A 23,592-nucleotide genomic window follows, 5' to 3' on the forward strand; every position below is an offset into this window, starting at 1 on the left:
TTACCATGACATAGCTGACTCAAGTTACCATGACATAGCTGACTCAAGTTACCATGACATAGCTGACTCAAGTTACCATGACATAGCTGACTCAAGTTACCATGACATGGCTGACTCAAGTTACCAAGATATAGCTGACTCAAGTTACCATGACATAGCTGACTCAAGTTACCATGCCATAGCTGACTCAAGTTACCATGCCATAGCTGACTCAAGTTACCATGACATAGCTGACTCAAGTTACCATGACATAGCTGACTCAAGTTACCATGACATAGCTGACTCAAGTTACCATGACATAGCTGACTCAAGTTACCATGACATAGCTGACTCAAGGTACCATGACATAGCTGACTCAAGGTACCATGACATAGCTGACTCAAGGTACCATGACATAGCTGACTCAAGTTACCATGACATAGCTGACTCAAGTTACCATGACATAGCTGACTCAAGTTACCAAGACATAGCTGACTCAAGTTACCATGACATAGCTGACTCAAGTTACCATGACATAGCTGACTCAAGTTACCATGACATAGCTGACTCAAGGTACCATGACATAGCTGACTCAAGTTACCATGACATAGCTGACTCAAGGTACCATGACATAGCTGACTCAAGTTACCATGACATAGCTGACTCAAGGTACCATGACATAGCTAACTCAAGTTACCATGACATAGCTGACTCAAGGTACCATGACATAGCTGACTCAAGTTACCATGCCATAGCTGACTCAAGTTACCATGCCATAGCTGACTCAAGTTACCATGACATAGCTGACTCAAGTTACCATGACATAGCTGACTCAAGTTACCATGACATAGCTGACTCAAGGTACCATGACATAGCTGACTCAAGTTACCATGACATAGCTGACTCAAGGTACCATGACATAGCTGACTCAAGGTACCATGACATAGCTGACTCAAGGTACCATGACATAGCTGACTCAAGTTACCATGACATAGCTGACTCAAGTTACCATGACATAGCTGACTCAAGTTACCAAGACATAGCTGACTCAAGTTACCATGACATAGCTGACTCAAGTTACCATGACATAGCTGACTCAAGTTACCATGACATAGCTGACTCAAGGTACCATGACATAGCTGACTCAAGTTACCATGACATAGCTGACTCAAGGTACCATGACATAGCTGACTCAAGTTACCATGACATAGCTGACTCAAGTTACCATGACATAGCTGACTCAAGTTACCATGACATAGCTGACTCAAGTTACCATGACATAGCTAACTCAAGTTACCATGACATAGCTGACTCCCCCTTTTTTTCTGCTGACATCTTTGAATCTTAATTCGGAGCAGATATTTTGTTTTTGGAATATGTGGGCACATAAAAACCTGAATGATATTTTACTGCAATTCCGTTACGGTTGGATCTGCACAGTTCTGACCACTCAATTAGTTTTTGTTTAATTTTCTGTGGAGATTGTTAAAAGTAATCCTTCTGCATAGTTGTATAGTTTGTTAAGCTTTGAAATCAATGGTTTTTGTTTGGCTTAAAGTGGGGGGAAAAACAGAGTCAAAGTGTAATTCCGTTACCGTGGAATACCAAGCAGAGTGCGCGTGTGGATGGATAGACCCATGAGTTCTCCCAGTTTGAGACAGGGCTGAAATGTTCTGCTAGAATACGTTTCAGTTTTTCACGTAAACACATAAAGCAGAGCTGCACTCTACTGATAACATATTTTACAGAAGTTAGAATCTTATATTTCCATGTATAGCTCATAAGCGTCTGTATTCCTGACCAGTGGTCACCAAGGCCCCCTTGACAGAGTGTATGCAGAGTGTCCCTGTCAGCAGTGGTGGCTCCATTTCAAAGTAAATCATATTCACTGCATTAAGACAACAGCCTGCACCGTGGGCCCTGTTTAACACTGCAGTGACTCACACCATGTAATCACTGGGTATTGTCTTGCAACGTTGTTCTGACGTTATTACTGTTTTGTTATTGTGTCAACACGACAGCAAGGATCGCTGGGCCTATATTCGGAGACGCGGTGTCTAGTGTGTGTTTACTGTGTGGGTATTCAAGGCACCGTTGTGATGTTAATTGGTGATGCTAATTTTCAAGCTTGTGAACATGATTGATACACATTTCACTTTAGGCATAATATCTTTATCATACTGCACAAGGTGATGCAGGTATTTCTGTGACACTTTGGTACGTTTTACACCGAAAGACTGCGAATAAGCACAGGGCATTAGATCGACAGCGATATATCTTGAAGGGAGCGTCTGAAGACGACATCTCATCTGCACGGGAGCGTCTTAAAAAGTGCCACGCTTCTTTGAGCAGCTGAAAGTCAAGGGGGCCGCTTTCACAGAGAGTCATGAAACATTGATGAGAGATGTAACTTTCAGCCCTCCCTCCCTCCCTCCCTCCCTCCCTCCCTCCCTCCCTCCCTCTCTCCATCCCTCCATCCCTCCCTCCTCCCTCCCTCTCTCTCTTTCCCTCCCTCTCTCCCTTTCCCTCCCTCCCTCCCTTATCGTCTCAAAAACTGGATCATTTTCTGCCAACAGATAAGATTACCCTGGAGGTGTGAAGCGATGGTGGGATGGAGGGAAGGAGGGATGAAGGGATGAAAAGAAGGAGGGAAATGGCTTTGGAGTTACTGGGTGGAATATCTGGTAGCATATCTAGCAGAGGATCAGAGTGGGGACTAATCTTGGTTAAATTGCTGCTTGTAGCGGAAAAGGTCCCTAGGGAACGACAGGGTAGGAGGCTGTCACCCACCACTGTTCCCGTTGAGGTTTAAACCACTGACATAGATAAATATGTGTTCTACATCACAAACCACTGATATAGATACATGTGTTCTACATCACAAACCACTGATATAGATAAATCTGTGTTCTACATCACAAACCCCTGATCTAGATACATGTGTCCTACATCACAAACCACTGATACAGATACATGTGTTCTACATCACAAACCACTGATATAAAGAAATATGTGTTCTACATCACAAACCACTGACATAGATAAATATGTGTTCTACATCACAAACCACTGATATAGATACATGTGTTCTACATCACAAACCACTGATATAGATCAATATGTGTTCTACATCACAAACCACTGACATAGATAAATATGTGTTCTACATCACAAACCACTGACATAGATAAATATGTGTTCTACATCACAAACCACTGACATAGATAAATATGTGTTCTACATCACAAACCACTGACATAGATAAATATGTGTTCTACATCACAAACCACTGACATAGATAAATATGTGTTCTACATCACAAACCACTGATATATATACATGTGTTCTACATCACAAACCACTGATATAGATCCATATGTGTTCTACATCACAAACCACTGACATAGATAAATATGTGTTCTACATCACAAACCACTGACATAGATAAATATGTGTTCTACATCACAAACCACTGACATAGATAAATATGTGTTCTACATCACAAACCACATGTGTTCTACATACTGATATATATGTGTTCTACATCACAAACCACTGACATAGATAAATATGTGTTCTACATCACAAACCACTGACATAGATAAATATGTGTTCTACATCACAAACCACTGACATAGATAAATATGTGTTCTACATCACAAACCACTGACATAGATAAATATGTGTTCTACATCACAAACCACTGATATAGATACATGTGTTCTACATCACAAACCACTGACATAGATAAATATGTGTTCTACATCACAAACCACTGACATAGATAAATATGTGTTCTACATCACAAACCACTGACATAGATAAATATGTGTTCTACATCACAAACCACTGACATAGATAAATATGTGTTCTACATCACAAACCACTGACATAGATAAATATGTGTTCTACATCACAAGCCACTGATATAGATACATGTGTTCTACATCACTAACCACTGATATAGAGAAATATGTGTTCTACATCACAAACCACTGATATAGATAAATATGTGTTCTACATCACAAACCACTGATATAGAGAAATATGTGTTCTACGTCACAAACCACTGATATAGATACACGTGTCCTACATCACAAACCACTGATATAGATACACGTGTTCTACATCACAAACCACTGACATAGATAAATATGTGTTCCACATCACAAACCACTGATATAGATACACGTGTTCTACATCACAAACCACTGACATAGATAAATATGTGTTCTACATCACAAACCACTGACATAGATAAATATGTGTTCCACATCACAAACCACTGATATAGATAAAATGTGTTCTACATCATAAACCACTTGTCACGCCCTGACCATAGTAAGCTGTTTATTCTCTGTGTTGGTTGGGGCGTGATATTGACTTGGGTGGGTCATCTAGATGAAATGTATGTCAATGGTCGCCTAGTGGTTAGAGCGTTGGACTAGTAACTGGAAGGTTGCAAGTTCAAACCCCCGAGCTGACAAGGTACAAATCTGTCGTTCTGCCCCTGAACAGGCACTTAACCCACTGTTCCTAGGCCGTCATTGAAAATAAGAATTTGTTCTTAACTGACTTGCCTGGTTAAATAAAGGTTTAAAAATATATATATATCAGGCAGCTGTTTATCGTTGTCTCTGATTGGGGATCATATTTAGGTAGCCATTTCCTCAGTTGTTATTTGTGGGATCTTCTCAAAATTTAGTTGCCTGAGTGCACAACAGTAGCTTCACGTTTCGTTTGTGATTTATTGTTTTGTTTTTGGTGAGTTTCAGTATATTAAAATTATGTGGAACTCTATTCACGCTGCACCTTGGTCTACTCACTACGACGATCGTGACACCACTGATATAGCAAATATGTGTTCTACATCACAAACCACTGATGTAGAGAAATATGTATTCTACATCACAAACCACTGATATAGCCAAATATGTGTCCTACATCACAAACCACTGATATAGACAACTATTCAGTTTCTAATACACTGAGTATACAAAACATTAGGAACACCTGTTCTTTCCATGACATATAGTAGACCAGTGTTTCTTAAAGTATGGGTCGTGACGTGGGTCGTGGCGTAAATGTATAATTATTTCATTAATTACTGGAATTTATTTGGGCAACTGCGCTCTCGGTTCAGTACTCTCTCAGCTTGGCAGCTGCGCGAGTGGGAGAGGTAGAGGGAGATGCCCGTGTGCTTTGCGGTTTACCGGATTTTTTCCTGCCGTTGTCTTGAAGATAACTCCGTGACCCACACGCTGCAGCGCTTGTTATTCCCACTCACCATCAACTCACAGCTGTCATAAAACGGATTCATGCCAGCCACAAGTTCTGACTGAGCTCAATCGTCATGAAACGCAAGTACAGTGATGACTTTGTGTCTTTCACACAAACTTTGAGAAATAACGAGGAGCGCCCACAATGTGTTTTGTGTGTGGAAGTGCTTAGTAATGAGACTCGCATGATGAATATATTAATAAAACGACACGTCCTGACCAAACATCCACAACATGACTGTAAAACCAGGGAGTTCTTTCAGAACAGGGCAGAATGCTGCAGGAAACAGTGTTTCCACAGTGGAAGTCAGCTAGCAAGGCATTGTTGTCATTTTATAACAGGCGATAATCAGTAATAAGGGAGTACTAACTAACTCATAGTAGTGGATGTGAGTTTCTCTTTCAAACAATCCCCTGGCCTTATACACAGCCAATAGCTAACATTCTCCAAAGCAGGCTAGCTACTGATAGTGCAACCCTAAGTAACAGTACAGATGAAGATGAAACATTATCAGGCCTACTGTACATCCTACTGTAGAAATTATTTTTGAAAACTAGTCTAGGTTGGAAGTGTTGCTGTTAAAATACAATAATAATTGTTATTCTTAACTGGAATAAACTGATTGAAACAAGATGCTTTTCGAGTCAAACACTCATACAGTTCTGGGTTGTTCATCTACAGCAGGAAGTGGTCTCCTGCCTGACTGAGAAAGCAGTAGATGTTATGATCCAGTTTGTCACCACATACCTATGTGAGTCAGGGTTCTCAAGTACAGAAACAGTGTCAATGCTGAGCATGACCTCAGTGTTGCACTGTGAAAAACTGAATCCAGAATAGACATGCTTGTTGAAAACAACCTCTCATTAGGACTGTGTGTTTGTGTGTGTTTTCTGGGCTACATCTGTGTGATGTGATCAATCACTTTATTCCAGTTCAGAATAAAAAAAGATGTATAGTATTTTAACAGAAACAGTTCCAACCTAGACTTTCTTTCAACAATAATTTCTACAGTAATGTACAGTAGACCTGATCATTTTTCATCTGTACTGTTACTTAGGGTTGCACGATCAAAAAGCCTGTGTGTGTGTGTGTGTGTGTGTGTGTGTGTGTGTGTGTGTGTGTGTGTGTGTGTGTGTGTGTTGTAGGTGTGTGTGTTCTGTTATTTAAGCATCTGTGTGATGTGACCACTCTGTTTATTCGAGTTCAGAATGAATTGATTTATTGTATTTTAACAGCAACAGTTCCAACCTAGACAGATATAATGGGGTTTTAATGGGGGGAAAAACATGAAAAGATATTTATGGGGATTTCATTGTTATTTGTTTGTCTATATTACATTTATTTAAGCATAAAGGCAATGAAATGTACTGAATATTTACGTATAGTTGCATATTTTCCTAAGATTGTGTCCCAGGAAAACACAACATTTCTCATTTGGGTCCCAGGCTGAAAAAGTGTAAGAACCCCTGCAGTAGACTGACCAGGTGGATCCAGGTGAAAGCTATTATCCCTTATTGATGTCACTTGTTAAATCCCCTTCAATCAGTGTAAAGGGGAGGAGACAGGTTAAAGAATCATTTTTAAGCCTTGAGACAATTGAGACATGGATTGTGTATGTGTGCCATCCAGAAAGTGAATGGGCAAGACCAATTATTTGAATGCCTTTGAACGGGGTATGGTAGTAGGTGCCAGGCGCACCGGTTTGAGTGTGTCAAGAACTGCAACGTGTTTATCAAGAATGGTCCACCACCCAAAGTACATCCAGACATCTTGACACAAATTTGAGAAGCATTGGAGCCAACATGGTCCAGCATCCCTGCGGAATACTTTAGACACCTTGTGGAGTCTATGCCCCAATGAATTGAGGCTGTTCTGAGGGCAAAAGGGGGTGCAACTCAATATTATGAAAGGTGTTCTTAATGATTTGTCCAAAAAGGGGGAAAAATTAACAGGTGCTTGTAAATACTGTGATCAGTGCTCCCAGGAGCCGTTTATGAGGTGAGTAAGTTTGTGAGGTCAAATCATAACAAAGTTTATTTGTCACGTGCGCCGAATACGACAGGTGTAAACCTTACAGTGAAATGTTTACTTACAGGCTCTAACCAATGGTGCGGGAAAAAAGGTGTGTGTGTGTGTGTGTGTGTGTGTGTGTGTGTGTGTGTGTGTGTGTGTGTGTGTGTGTGTGTGTGTGTAGGTAAGTAAAGAAATAAAACAACAGTAAAAATACAAAAAAGAGTAGCAAGGCTACATACAGACACCTGTTAGTCAGGCTTATTGAGGTAGTTTGTACATGTAGGTATTAAAGTGACTATGCATATATGATGAACAGAGAGTAGCAGAAGCGTAAAAAGAGGGGTTGGTGGGTGGTGGGACACAATGCAGATAGCCCGGTTAGCCAATGTGTGGGAGCACTGGTTGGTCGGCCCAATTGAGGTAGTGTGTATAGTTAAAGTGACTATGCATATAAGATAAACAGAGAGTACCATCAGCGTAAAAGAGGGGTTGGGGGGGGAACACAATGCAAATTGTCTGGTTAACCATTTGGTTACCTTTTTCAGGAGTCTTATGGCTTGGGGGTAAAAACTGTTGTGAAGACTTTTTGTCCTAGACTTGGCACTCCTGTACCGCTTGCCATGTGGTAGTAGAGAGAACAGTCTATGACTGGGGTGGCTGGGGTCGTTGACAATTTTTAGGGCCTTCCTCTGACACCGCCTGGTGTAGAGGCGGTGGATGGCAGACAGCTTTGCCCCAGTGATGTACTGGGCCGTACGCACTACCCTCTGAAGTGCCTTGCGGTCAGAGGCCGAGCAATTGCCGTACCAGGCAGTGATGCAACTGGTCAGGATGCTCTCGATGTTGCAGCTGTAGAACCTTTTGAGGATCTCAGGACCCATGCCAAATCTTTTTAGATTCCTGAGGGGGAATAGGCTTTGTCGTGCCCTCTTCACGACTGTCTTGGTGTGTTTGGACCAATCTAGTTTGTTGTTGATGTGGACACCAAGGAATTTGAAGCTCTCAACCTGCTCCACTACAACCCCGTCAATGAGAATGGGGACGTGCTCGGTGCTCCTTTTCCTGTAGTCCACAATCATCTCCTTAGTCTTGGTTATCTTGAGGGATAGGTTGTTATTCTGGCACCACCCAGCCAGGTCTCTGACTTCCTCCCTATAGGCTGTCTTGTCGTTGTCGGTGATCAGGCCTACCACTGTTGTGTCATCAGCAAACTTAATGATGGTGTTGGAGTCGTGCCTGGCCATGCAGTCATGGGTGAACAGGGAGTACAGGAGGGGTCTAAGCACGCACCCCTGGGGAGCTCCAGTGTTGAGGATCAGCGTGGCAGATGTGTTGCTACCTATCCTCACCACCTGGGCGGCATGTCAGGAAGTCCAGGATCCAGTTGCAGAGGGAGGTGTTTAGTCCCAGGATCCTTATCTTGGTGATGAGCATTGAGGGTACTATGGTGTTGAAAGCTGAGCTGTAGTCAATGAACAGCATTCTCACATAGGTGTTCCTTTTGTCCAGGTGGGAAAGGGCAGTGTGGAGTGCAATAGAGATTGCATCATCTGTGGATCTGTTTGGGCGGTATGCAAATTGGAGTGGGTCTAGGGTTTCTGGGATAATGGTGTTGATGTGAGCCATTACCAGCCTTTCAAAGCACTTCATGGCTACGGACATGAGTGCTACGGGTCTGTTGTCATTTAGGCAGGTTGCCTTTGTGTTCGTGGGCACAGGGACTATGGTGGTCTGCTTGAAGCATGTTGTTATTACAGACTCAATCAGGGACATGTTGAAAATGTCAGTGAAGACACCTGCCAGCTGGTCAGCGCATGCCCGGAGCACACGTCCTGGTAATCCGTCTGGCCCCGCAGCCTTGTGTATGTTGACCTGTTTAATGGTCTTACTCATGTCGGCTATGCAGAGCGTGATCACACAGTCGTCCGGAACAGCTGATGCTATCATGCATGCCTCAGTGTTGCTTGCCTCGAAACGAGCATAGAAGTGATATAGCTCGTCTGGTAGGCTCATGTCACTGGGCAGCTCGCGGCTGTGCTTCCCTTTGTAGTCTGTAACAGTTTGCAAGCCCTGCCACATCCGACGAGTGTCGGAGCCGGTGTAGTATGATTCAATCTTAGCCCTGTATTGACGCTCTGCCTGTTTGATGCTTCGTCGCAGGGCATGGCGGGATTTCTTGTAAGCTTCCGGGTTAGAGTCCCGCACCTTGAAAGCGGCAGCCCTACCCTTTACCTCAGTGCGAATGTTGCCTGTAATCCATGGCTTCTGGTTGGGGTATGTACTGTACTGTGGGGACGACGTCCTCAATGCCCTTATTGATAAAGCCAGTGACTGATGTGGTGTATTCCTCAATGTCATCGGAAGAATCCCGGAACATGTTCTGTAGTTTAGCATCTGCTTCATCTGACCATTTTTTTATAGACAGAGTCACTGGTGCTTCCTGCTTTAATTTTTGCTTGTAAGCAGGAATCAGGAGGATAGAGTTGTGGTCGGATTTACCAAATGGAGGGCGAGGGAGAGCTTTGTATGCGTCTCTGTGTGTGGAGTACAGGTGATCTAGAATTTTTTTCCCTCTGGTTGCACATTTAACAAGTTTTATTTAATTTAAAATTTTACCCCATTTTCTCCCCAATTTCGTGGTATCCAATTGTTAGTAGTTACTATCTTTTCTCATCGCTACAAGTCCCATACGGGCTCGGGGGAGACGAAGGTTGAAAGCCATGCGTCTATGCGTCCTCCGAAACACAACCCAACCAAGCCGCACGGCTTCTTAACACAGCGCGCATCCAACCCGGAAGACAGCCGCACCAATGTGTTGGAGGAAACAAAACACTGTGCACCTGGCGACCTGGTTAGCGCGCACTGCGCCTGGCCCGCCACAGGAGTCGCTGGTGCGCAATGAGACAAGGATATCCCTCCCGGCCAAACCCTCCCTAACCAGGACGACGCTAGGCCAATTGTGCGACAGAGCCTGGGCGCGAACCCAGAGTCTCTGGTGGCACAGCTAGCACTGCAATGCTCTAGACCACTGCGTCACCCGGTAGGCCCTTCACATTTAACATGTTGATAGAGATTTGGTAGAACTGATTTAAGTCTCCAGCCACTAGGAGCGCCGCCTCTGGGTGAGTGGTTTCCTGTTTGCTTATTTCCTTATACAGCTGACTGAGTGCGGTTTTAGCGCCAGCATCTGTCTGTGGTGGTAAATAAACAGCCATGAAAAGTATAGCTGAGAACTCTCTAGGCACTTAATGTGGCCTGCAGTTTTCACAATATAATCAACTTCAGGTGAGCAAAATCTAGAGACTTAGATTTCGGACACCAGCTGTTGTTTACAAATATGCACAGACCGCCCCCCCTCGTCTTACCGGAGTGTGCTGTTCTATCCTGCCGGTGCAATGAATATTTGTGATCTTACCTCGTCTAGTTTATTGTCCAATGATTGCACATTGGCGAGTAATATTTACGGTAAATGGCAGCTTTACTAGTTGTCTTCTGCGGGCCCGGACCAGGCATCCGGCTCTTCGTCCTCTGCGTCGCTTCCTTTTGCGAATAATTGGGATGTCTGCCCTGTGGGGTGTTTGGAGAATATCGTGTTCGCTGTCCTGACATCCAGAAGCTCTTTTCTTTCGTATGATACGGTTGCAGAAACATTATGTACAAAATCATTTACAAATATTGAGAGAAAAAAACACATAATAGCACAATTGGTTAGGAGACCGCAAAACGGCGGCCATCTCCTCCGGCGCCATTTTATGGTGAGAAATGGCCTGGGTTTCTGAGTAAGTGTGTCTGCTTACGTAACATTTTCTGTGTGTGTGCGCACCCGTGTATGTATACCCTCGCAGTCCTCTTCTAGCTCTGCTCTATCAGAGCAGTAAATTCACCATGCGTATGTAAAAGACGTCACACTGCTTGCTTAGTGAGTACCACTTCCTCCCGATTCGATATATACCTGGCACAAACTCAGGATCTCTGCCTTGCTAGCACACTTGACCGCCCTCCTTAAGCGTCTTGCCAGACGGTGCCATGCGAAAAGCTAGCTGGCCCAAGTCGGGAGACTTCAGGCTGAGGAGTACATAGTGATCAATAGTGTATCCCCCATGATCAGTTGGGAGGTGTGATTTAAAGCCGCACAATATCAGTTTTCAGCATCTTTACCAGACCTCTGCCCTCTTCCTATCACTGACCCCCCCTCCTCTTCTTCTTCCCCTGAACGCACACACACACACACACACACCTCCCCCTCCCTCCCCAGGAAACTAGCGTATTGGCTGGCCAGGCATTATTAATGCATCTGGACGTTGGGAGCAACATCAAACTAAAGTAATTAAACAGAGACTGAAGGGCCCAGAAGCTCTGCACTTGATTAATGATATGCCTTTCAGCTGATAGGGCTGATAAAAGGCTTGCATCTCATTCTTGTCCACAAAACCTCTAGGGATTGTGGGTAAATTACTACATATGGGGTTAAAGTAGGGGAGAAAAGTCTGTGTCTAAAGCCTACTTCATCCTTTAAAGCGTATGAGGCTCCAATAAGGTGAGGACTAGACGGATAAGTTATTCATGTTTGTAGTATTAAAGCCTTGATGTATATGATGATGTACCGTGCGGAAGAAAGCGTTGGAGTTTGTTCTTCTTACAAATCAATACTGAGCTTTATACATGTAATGTACCGTGTAGGGAATGGGTCGTACATTTCATAGACTATTCCCTGTGTGTTGCAGAGAGATTTATTAAAGACTAACACCAAAGGTTGTTTACCATAGCTACATCTGACTATGTTTAGGACTACGATATTAATTACATTTCGAAACCTCAAATCACGCTGTACAAAACAAAAGGACGTTGATTTATACACAGCAAACCCTTGATCGATCGGGAGAGATTGACATGTGCCGCTTTGCCTCACAACACTAAAAGTCACATCCGAGAAGGCCAGGCAGAAATCAACACGGCTCCATAACCATTCAGTCACTCACTGTCTGGGAGAGCTGCTGACCTCAGCAAACTATTACGACCAGTCGGACAAAGTTGTTTGGTCACAAACACACACGCAGGCAGGCAGGCATGCACACACACACACTGTCACACCATGATCTGTTTCACCTGTCTTTGTGCTGGTCTCCACCCCCCTCCAGGCGTCGCTCATCTTCCCCATTATCCCCAGTGTATTTATGCCTGTGTTCTCTGTGTCTGTTGCCAGTTTTTTTTGTTCGTCAAGTCTACCAGCGGTTTTCCCCTTGCTCCTGCCTGTTTCTAGTTCCTGTTTTATAGTTTTCCGGGTTTTGACCATTCTGCCTGCTCTGAGCCTGCCTGCCGTTCTGTACCTTGTCCCACCACACTGGATGATTGACCTGTGCCTGCCTTGACCTGTCGTTTTGCCTGCCCCCTGTTCTAGTAATACACTTTTGTTACTTCGACACTGTCTGCATCTGGGTCTTCCCTGCAACGTGATACACAGGCACACACACACAATCTTGTACAACTAACCTTGTGGGGGGACACAAGTCAGCCCCATTCAAAATAGCTTAACCTTAACCTTAAGCCTGACCCTAAACTTAACCCCAAAACCTAACCATAACCCTAAACTTAACCCTAGCTCCTAACCCTGAACCTAATTCTAACCCTAAATCCCATAGAGATAGTATTTGACTAACTTTTTGTTTGTTTACTATTCCTGTGGGGACTTCTGGTCCCCACAAGTATAATTAAACACGTCCACACACACATACACAGCCAGAGAGGCTGCTGGGTGGATTTCAGGGTTCACTTACCATGCTCTTGCGCTCACGCACATGCACACACACACACACATACACACACATACACACGCACGCACACACACACACACACACACACACACACGCACACACACACAAAAATGCATACACACGCACGACTACCAAAACTCTCTCACCCCTCATTCATAATTGGATTTTAAAAATACATGGTGTGGGCATCGGCTGTTATCTGGTGTCAGTTTGAGTCAAGAGGCTTGCCACTCTTCCATTTGCACTCTCCCTTCTATCTTTCTTCCCCTCTATCTCGCTCTCTCGCTCTCTCAGTGCCTCGCTACGATCGATAGTTAACCTCGACGCAGAACCCAACCAGTACAACAGCAATAATAAGCTGTTGACAGCTGAGCTGGAGCATACTGTATATAGAAGATGAGCTGGTATGAGCGTTATGCTGTATGCGTTCTAGTTGGTGCTATTTGTTGCCGAGCAGAACAATCTGCCAATGGTGTATGTCAGACAGACGGCACTGAACATGTCTGTGTGTATCTGGTTCATGTCAAGCAGGGAGGCACTGTGTTTGAAGGTAGGCCTTGAAATACATCCACAGGTGCACCTCCAATTGACTCAAATGATGTAAATTAGCCTATCAGAAGCTTCTAAAGCCATGGCATAATTTTCTGGCATTTTCCAAGCTGTTTAAAAGCACAGTCAACATAGTGTATGTAAACTTCTGACCCACTGGAATTGTGATACAGTGACTTAGTGAAATAATCTGTCTGTAAACAATTGTTGGAAAAATTACTTGTGTCATGCACTTTCCAAAACTATAGTTTGTTAACAAGACATTTGTGGAGTGGTTGAAAACAAGTTTTAATGACTCCAACTGTATGTGCTTTTTGTTGTCTATGTGTGTGTTTGTGTTTCTCTGAATGCATTTATGCCTGTGTGGACTTCAAAAGGAAGACCTGTCATGTAATTCTCAATTGATGGAGAGAGTGTGTATTGTTACTGCTGTGGTGCTGTCCTTTTGTATTGATGCCTCCCCCTCCCCTTCCATCATAGGATTAGACAGGACTGACAGTTTGGCCGGAGACTGAGGGATGTTTTACTGACCTATAGGGGATTAACTAACTGTGTGAGTTACGAGCAGAGAGACACTTCAGTAGCATCTAATAAGCAGCCATTATGGACTTTATGGCCATAAACCTGAGCTATGATAACACACTAACACATGTATATTATACACACTGGCACGTACGTGCACACGCACACATGCACGCACACACACATGCACGCACGCACGCACGCACGCACGCACGCACGCACGCACGCACGCACGCACGCACACACACACACACACACACACACACACACATACTTGTGTCTCTTGAGCGAAAGCCCCATGTGCTGCTTCATCTGCTGCATGCCGTGGTAGTCTGTGTAGATGAGGTCAAAGGGCAGAGGTCCTGTCAAGGGGCAGCTCCCTCTGCCTGGGGGCACCCCGAGAAATCTATGAGACAGAAACACAGAGCAGAGGTTACATGAACTACTGTACGGTTCAAACACACAGACCAGGGGTTACATGAACTACTGTATGGTTCAAACACACAGAGCAGAGGTTACATGAACTACTGTACGGTTCAAACACACAGAGCAGAGGTTACATTAACTACTGTACGGTTCAAACACACAGAGCAGAGGTTACATGAACTACTGTATGGTTCAAACGCACAGAGCAGAGGTTACATGAACTACTGTATGGTTCAAACACACAGACCAGGGGTTACATTAACTACTGTATGGTTCAAACACACAGAGCAGAGGTTACATGAACTACTGTACGGTTCAAACACACAGACCAGGGGTTACATTAACTACTGTATGGTTCAAACACACAGAGCAGAGGTTACATGAACTACTGTACGGTTTAAACACACAGAGCAGAGGTTACATTAACTACTGTACGGTTCAAACACACAGAGCAGAGGTTACATGAACTACTGTACGGTTCAAACACACAGACCAGGGGTTACATGAACTACTGTACGGTTCAAACACAGAACAGAGGTTACATTAACTACTGTATGGTTCAAACACACAGAGCAGAGGTTACATGAACTACTGTACGGTTCAAACACACAGAGTAGAGGTTACATTAACTACTGTACGGTTCAAACACACAGAGCAGAGGTTACATGAACTACTGTACGGTTCAAACACACAGAGCAGAGGTTACATTAACTACTGTACGGTTCAAACACACAGAGCAGAGGTTACATGAACTACTGTATGGTTCAAACACACAGAGCAGAGGTTACATTAACTACTGTACGGTTCAAACACACAGAGCAGAGGTTACATTAACTACTGTACGGTTCAAACACACAGAGCAGGGGTTACATGAACTACTGTACGGTTCAAACACACAAAGTAGAGGTTACATTAACTACTGTACAGTTCAAACACACAGGGCAGAGGTTACATGAACTACTGTACGGTTCAAACACACAGAGCAGGGGTTACATTAACTACTGTATGGTTCAAACACAGAGCAGAGGTTACATTAACTACTGTATGTTTCAAACACACAGAGCACGGGTTACATTAACTACTGTACGGTTCAAACACACAGAGTAGAGGTTACATTAACTACTGTACAGTTCAAACACACAAAGTAGAGGTTACATTAACTACTGTACAGTTCAAACACACAGAGTAGGGGTTACATTAACTACCGTGTGTTTCAAACACACAGAGCAGAGGTTACATTAACTACTGTACGGTTCAAACACACAGAGCAGAGGTTACATGAACTACTGTACGGTTCAAACACACAGACCAGGGGTTACATGAACTACTGTACGGTTCAAACACAGAGCAGAGGTTACATTAACTACTGTATGTTTCAAACACACAGAGCAGAGGTTACATTAACTACTGTACGGTTCAAACACACAGAGCAGAGGTTACATTAACTACTGTACGGTTCAAACACACAGAGCAGAGACTACATTAACTACTGTACGGTTCAAACACACAGAGCAGGGGTTACATGAACTACTGTACGGTTCAAACACACAGAGCAGAGGTTACATTAACTACTGTACGGTTCAAACACACAGAGCAGAGACTACATTAACTACTGTATGGTTCAAACACACAGCACACAGACAGAGCAGAGGTTACATTAACTACTGTATGGTACAAACACAGAGCAGAGGTTACATTAACTACCGTGTGTTTCAAACACACAGCACACAGACAGAGCAGAGTTTACATTAACTACTGTGTGTTTCAAACACACAGCACACAGACAGAGCAGAGGTTACATTAACTACTGTGTGTTTCAAACACACAGCACACAGACAGAGCAGAGGTTACATTAACTACTGTGTGTTTCAAACACACATTAACACAGACAGAGCAGAGGTTACATTAACTACTGTGTGTTTCAAACACACAGCACACAGACAGAGCAGAGGTTACATTAACTACCGTGTGTTTCAAACACACAGCACACAGACAGAGCAGAGGTTACATTAACTACTGTATGGTTCAAACACACAGCACACAGACAGAGCAGAGGTTACATTAACTACTGTATGGTTCAAACACAGAGCAGAGGTTACATTAACTACTGTATGGTTCAAACACAGAGCAGAGGTTACATTAACTACTGTACGGTTCAAACACAGAGCGGTTCAAACACACAGAGTAGAGGTTACATTAACTACTGTATGGTTCAAACACACAGAGCAGAGGTTACATTAACTACTGTATGGTTCAAACACAGAGCAGAGGTTACATTAACTACTGTATGGTTCAAACACAGAGCAGAGGTTACATTAACTACTGTATGGTTCAAACACACAGAGCAGAGGTTACATTAACTACTGTATGGTTCAAACACAGAGCAGAGGTTACATTAACTACCGTGTGTTTCAAACACACAGCACACAGACAGAGCAGAGGTTACATTAACTACTGTATGGTTCAAACACACAGAGCAGGGGTTACATGAACTACTGTACGGTTCAAACACAGAGCAGAGGTTACATTAACTTCTGTACGGTTCAAACACACAGAGCAGGGGTTACATGAACTACTGTATGTTTCAAACACACAGAGTAGAGGTTACATTAACTACTGTACGGTTCAAACACACAGAGCAGAGGTTACATTAACTACTGTACGGTTCAAACACACAGATCAGAGGTTACATTAACTACTGTATGTTTCAAACACACAGAGCAGAGGTTACATTAACTTCTGTACGGTTCAAACACACAGAGCAGAGGTTACATTAACTACTGTATGTTTCAAACACACAGAGCAGAGGTTACATTAACTACTGTACGGTTCAAACACACAGAGCAGAGGTTACATTAACTACTGTACGGTTCAAACACACAGAGCAGAGGTTACATTAACTACTGTATGGTTCAAACACACAGAGCAGAGACTACATTAACTACTGTACGGTTCAAACACACAGAGCAGGGGTTACATGAACTACTGTACGGTTCAAACACACAGAGCAGAGGTTACATTAACTACTGTACGGTTCAAACACACAGAGCAGAGACTACATTAACTACTGTATGGTTCAAACACACAGCACACAGACAGAGCAGAGGTTACATTAACTACTGTATGGTTCAAACACAGAGCAGAGGTTACATTAACTACCGTGTGTTTCAAACACACAGCACACAGACAGAGCAGAGGTTACATTAACTACTGTGTGTTTCAAACACACAGCACACAGACAGAGCAGAGGTTACATTAACTACTGTGTGTTTCAAACACACAGCACACAGACAGAGCAGAGGTTACATTAACTACTGTGTGTTTCAAACACACAGCACACAGACAGAGCAGAGGTTACATTAACTACCGTGTGTTTCAAACACACAGCACACAGACAGAGCAGAGGTTACATTAACTACTGTATGGTTCAAACACACAGCACACAGACAGAGCAGAGGTTACATTAACTACTGTATGGTTCAAACACAGAGCAGAGGTTACATTAACTACTGTATGGTTCAAACACAGAGCAGAGGTTACATTAACTACTGTACGGTTCAAACACACAGAGTAGAGGTTACATTAACTACTGTATGGTTCAAACACACAGAGCAGAGGTTACATAAACTACTGTATGGTTCAAACACAGAGCAGAGGTTACATTAACTACTGTGTGTTTCAAACACACAGCACACAGACAGAGCAGAGGTTACATTAACTACTGTATGGTTCAAACACACAGCACACAGACAGAGCAGAGGTTACATTAACTATGGTTTCCATTGATCAGTTGGCTGAAGAAGGTTATGAGATTTAAATGTGTTATTGTCACATACACGGGATCGGTGCAGTGAAAAGTGTTGATTTACAGGGTCAGCCATAGTAGTACGGCGCCCCTGGAGAAAATGAGGGTGAAGTGGCTTGCTCAAGGGCACATCGGCCGATTTTCTACCTTGTCAGCTCAGATAATGGCACCAGCTTTAACCACAAGTCTACCTGCTGCGCTGCTAGATGCCTGCATGGGCACCTGTTGTATACTTCAGACCAGGAGTCACTGACCACATGACCCTGACCAGGAAACACTGTGCCCTGGAATGTAGGGTCAAAAGCCGATCCTGGTCAGGTCAAAACACCTACCGGTCCTGTACTGCATTCACTGTAAGTCACTTTGAATAAACCACCAACTCATTATCGTCCTATGACGAGAGAGACGTTGAACCTGCTTCCAAGCCCCCGAGCATTAGAGAAACACAATGAAACATCAATCAATCAGCTAGATCAAACGACAGCACTGCGCTGATGATGAGGGTGAAGCACCGCTCAGTAGTGTGATCCAAACTGTATGAGTAGCAGATGGCCAGAACAGTGAGCGGGCAACAGCATCAGAAAAAGAGGGAGATCTACACATCATACGGTCAAAGGGGCACCGACCGGGGAGACATGTGTCCGTTTCAGAGATGAGAGGAGCGAGGGAGAGGACGAAAGAGGAGTGTGTGTCAGAGACAGAGAGATGCAGAGAGAATCCCTGCCAGTGGGTGGTTTAGTTTTTTTGCATTATTAAGGAAGAGTGATAGTTGGAGCCTGTGAGAGAGAGGATGTGTGTGTCTGTGTGTGCGGTCTACTTCTGTGTGTCAGTGTGTGTGTGCGGTCTACTTCTGTGTGTCAGTGTGTGTGTCTCTCACACACATTGCTCTCTCCACGGTACAGTGATCCTACCATTGATTCCCCCACAACATTCCAAACTCCTTACCATTTAAAAATAAAAGGAATCTACCGCAACCCAAAACCCTTGCCTTCACTGATTTCTGCTATACCCCACTGGGCGGAAGGATTCTCCTGTTTCTCATGTCTTTCCCTCATCAATTTACACTGTATCAATTTCCTCCTACTAGACATGAAGAAGTAGAGATCACCCCTGAGACCACAGGGCTGTGTCTGCTTTCACTCCCGTCACTTGACTCCATTTTCTTTCGCATCGATTGGCTAAAACCTCGGCGTTACCGTGCCGACCAAGTCCCTATTGGACAGCTGACCTGTGAGTGGTCTGGGTGAGAGATCTGAGGGGTGTGTGTGTGTGTGTGTGTGTGTGTGTGTGTGTGTGTGCGTTGGCCCATCGTGACAGATGGAGACAAGGCTAATGGACATGGTGGTGGAGGTGGGCTACAGTCAATTTCCTCTCTCTACAGAACACGCTTATGTTTTAGATTTGATTGAGCAGACCCTCTTATCCCGAGGGACTTACAATAAGTGCATTTGGAAAAGGAAGTTGATATGAATGACCGCATACTGTAATACGAGCAAATAAAACACACACTCATTTGAAGTAACAATCCCAACGCTATAATGAAGGAGAGAAAGGGAGAGAGAAAGGGAGAGGGAGAGAGAAAGGGAGAGGGCGAGAGAAAGAGACAGTGTGTCTCCATGCATGTGTGTTTTGGAGCTCAGACAGCAAACACACACACACACACACACACACACACACACACATTTATTACCGAAACACACGATACAGACACAACATGTTCCTCTGGCTAGCTCATCTATTTCCCTACAGACTCAAGGACACCACTGTTGAATATACTATAAACACAGAAGCCTTTAACAAGCCTCTCACGCCAAACACAGCCCGTACAGCATGTCATGTGCTGGGATGAGAGGGTCATTTGTATGGAGTGAGACAGGATGCTGTTGTCTATAACCTTCTATCTCCAGGCCCTGTTATGCAGTAAATATAGTTCTGAGAGCTCTTGTTAGAAAGAGGAGAGGATGTGAGTCTAATACTGTAAGTCTCTGTCTGAATCTCATCCTTGAGAGTGAGAGGAGATAAGTGTGGCTGACGTCTGTGTGTGTGTGTGTGTGTGTGTGTGTGTGTGTGCGTGCGCCTCTGCAATTTGATGGGATTTCTGAAAGAGGTATCACCGCAGACAAGATGAGCTGCCACTGTCTCCCTCCTCCACCTCTTCACCCACACTCGTCCGTCCGGCCCTGAATGGCAGGATTGAGCCCTTCTCCCATCAAGAATCCCCCTCCCCATCCAACCAATATATCCCCCAACTCTCTCTGTCCTTCACATCGCTCACACTCCCATGTAGCCTATTTCACATAACAAGCAAAGACAAACTAAAGTACTGTTCTTTACTGTACTGACAGTTAAACACAACACTCCTGCAGTACTGCATGTACTGTATGTATACAAATAAATCAACATTTTGTCAGAGTATGAGCCTAATGGAAGACAATCTCTAGTGGAGGCTTTTACTGTAAAGTATTAACACATGAAAGAGCATAAAGCTTTACGCTTTAATGATACATTACATAAGGCTGGTGGTACTGAGTCCGATAGGAGCGTCTGTGTGTAGTGGGGTACACTTTGTTGAACACACTGTGTGGTGTGTGGGGGGAGGCTGTGTGTTTTTGTACGTGTGGTGACAGTGTTGGGTTCTGATTTCTTGACTTATGAAATCACTAAATATACTTGTTCGTGTCACTGAGGGAGAGAGGGGAGTATATAACGTTTCCATTCCGTCAGGATGTGTTATCGTTAGCCATCGGGGATCATATGGGAGGAGGAAAGACACAGTCTGGTACCAGTCACCACGACCGCCGTGAGTTGGGGAGGAGCGAGCACTATGGGGCAGAGGTCAGGTCAGATGAAGTGAGGAAGTGAGGAAGATATATCACTAAGGTTCTGTCTAGGAACAGAGATGCATTGGCAGTTCAGATATAGAGGAGGAGACTCGGCATAGGAGAAAGAGATAAACGTTGCCTTCCAAATAACTCTAACTCTTAGAATGTTCTCTCCATTCCAGAATGTGATTGTTACGCATCAGTGCATTTCATCCGCGCTGCCCACAAACCAAGGCACGCAGCCTGTTTTTAATTATAGGCTGTTTTTCAATTTGTCAATTTCAAATTATTTTCGAGCAATTTTTTAAAATTTTCTGAGAACAGTTTGAATTGAGGTGTGTTCCGGCTCATTCATTCACATAAAAGTAGTCATTTTTTACTTTTGCGGACCAATTCATTTTTCTGACATTTCTGACCCGGACAAAATTCCCCAAACACTTCCCAATTGTTAATGCAGTTCAAGTCTGCAGACATTTGCTCATCTCCCGTCCTGCACACACAAGTTCACATGTTCCATCTGTTACCTGCATCGCAGTCATAGTTGTTTTCCTTACCAATAACAACTTTGGAAATGTTTCTATCAAAGGTTGTGCCTTATTAAGTTAAAATAGTTTCTGCATGTCATGTTATGTCGTTTCTACTGTAGCACAATGTTTTTGTGTATATTCCTTATAACCGCGGACACGCAAGGTAACGTTACTCGTTTCATAACCTTTATTGTGTTATACTCAATGCTTAGGTAGCTAACTACATTCTTTTATTAGCTCTGGAAAACAATGCTAATTGCGTCAGAGAAGTATTAGCTAGCGTTGTATTCTGAAGCCTTATGACTCCCCAGCAGTCTAAGGCACAGCATCTCAGTGCTATAGGCATCACTACAGACACACTGGTTCAAATCCAGGCTGCGTTTCTATCAAAGTAAGTGCCTTATTACGTTAATAGTTTCTGTATGTGACTTGCATGTGAACTGTACGTCCAATTACAAAAACTCCCTTGCTCAGTAATCATCATCACCTGAACTATGTGGCCATTGAGGGCTGCGTTGATCAGATGGAAAAATATTTTTTATACCGCCTGGTTGTTTTCCGAGGGCATTTCACAAAGCTGTTTATCATGTCCGCCGTATCCACTGCCCCCATTATGAGGTTATAGTCAAGCACACAGTCTGGTTTGATATTTCTCTCTCCCGTCAGGTGGTCCACCTTCCCTGTGTCCGACATGGTTGCTGTATGGACAGTGGAGAGGACATGGACGTCTCGTTTGTCATGCCACTTTACTGCCAGCTGTTGACCGTGCTCCTTGAACTCCACCTCCCCTCTCTGCATCTTCCTGCATCCAAATGCCGGCATCCCCTTCCTGTTTGACCTGACCGTGCCCTGTGTTGTTGGAGAGCAGATGCTGGAAGAGTGTGTGGGACTGCTGTCCACGTACAAAGTGTGTCCCTTGCTGAGGTGAGGAGCCAGCATTGTCATCACCACGGACAAGGACACCCCGAGCCCCTCGTGCTCATCAATGCATAGGTCTTTGCATGGCACACTCAACCAAATGCTATTGTTAGGCTGGTAAGAACATTTCTTATTTTGTATAATGGGTCATTTAGGATGGCAGTAGCGTTGTTGACGAAATGCAGTCATCACTGCAGAACTAGGAAGCAGTCTTGGGAAAAGAGGGTGGCAAAGAAGGGAGATGCAAACATAGGATCGGCGCTCCAGTATTCTCTTAGGGAGTTCTTCTTTACTATCCCCATGAGAAGGACTGTCACCTGGAAGGTATACATTTCACTAATTGTGGTTGTCCACCCCACTCCTGGCTCTCTCTTCTCCTGTAGCTCCAAGGCTTAGCAATTGGTCTCTACTATGTCTCCCACCAGCCTCTCTGTCAGTTACAACTTGAAGCACTCTGCCTCAGATGGAAATGGCAAGGGGTATTGCACTCCAGACTGGGACTCATCAAAGCAAACAACAGGGCCAGGAGGGGTGAAATGGCTGACGGCCTTCCAGCTACCACAGAACTCCTGTATTTCATCCACTGTCGGTCTGCCTCCATCACCACCAGCATCTTCAAAGGGAACTGGGACGTTGTCAGTGGACAAGGGGTCCTCAGATTCAGGGTTCTCAATGGCTGGGGGGCAGCTCCTCACTGTCACTGTCAGAATCTGATTCCTGACTTTCATACTGACTCATTGTCAGAATTGTAAGAAATCTCCAGAATTTCCGCATTTGTGAGTTGTCTCTTTTTGAAAGACATTGCTAATGCTACAGCTTAGCTCACTAGATACATACATAAGCAGATTAACACTGTAGTAATAAATGATCAGATGGTCATGTGCAGGTAGAGATACTGGTGTGCAAAAGAGCAGAAAAGTAAATAAATAAAAACAGTATGGGGATGAGGTAGGTAAATTGGGTGGGCTATTTACCGATGG

At 44.0% G+C, this 23,592-nt stretch overlaps 1 protein-coding gene across 1 annotated transcript in view; it reads right to left on the reverse strand.

Annotated features, from left to right (window-relative positions):
* Positions 1 to 23,592, reverse strand: part of LOC115142587 (alpha-1,6-mannosylglycoprotein 6-beta-N-acetylglucosaminyltransferase B-like) — a 155,978-nt gene that overhangs the window by 26,821 nt on the left and 105,565 nt on the right. Inside the window, exon 9 of the mRNA XM_065001553.1 lies at positions 14,389 to 14,520. Coding sequence (XP_064857625.1) covers positions 14,389 to 14,520 — 132 coding nt within the window. The remainder of the gene's footprint in view (positions 1 to 14,388; positions 14,521 to 23,592) is intronic.

This window comes from Oncorhynchus nerka, linkage group LG15 (genome assembly GCF_034236695.1).
Source record: "Oncorhynchus nerka isolate Pitt River linkage group LG15, Oner_Uvic_2.0, whole genome shotgun sequence".
Taxonomy (NCBI): Eukaryota; Metazoa; Chordata; class Actinopteri; order Salmoniformes; family Salmonidae; genus Oncorhynchus; species Oncorhynchus nerka.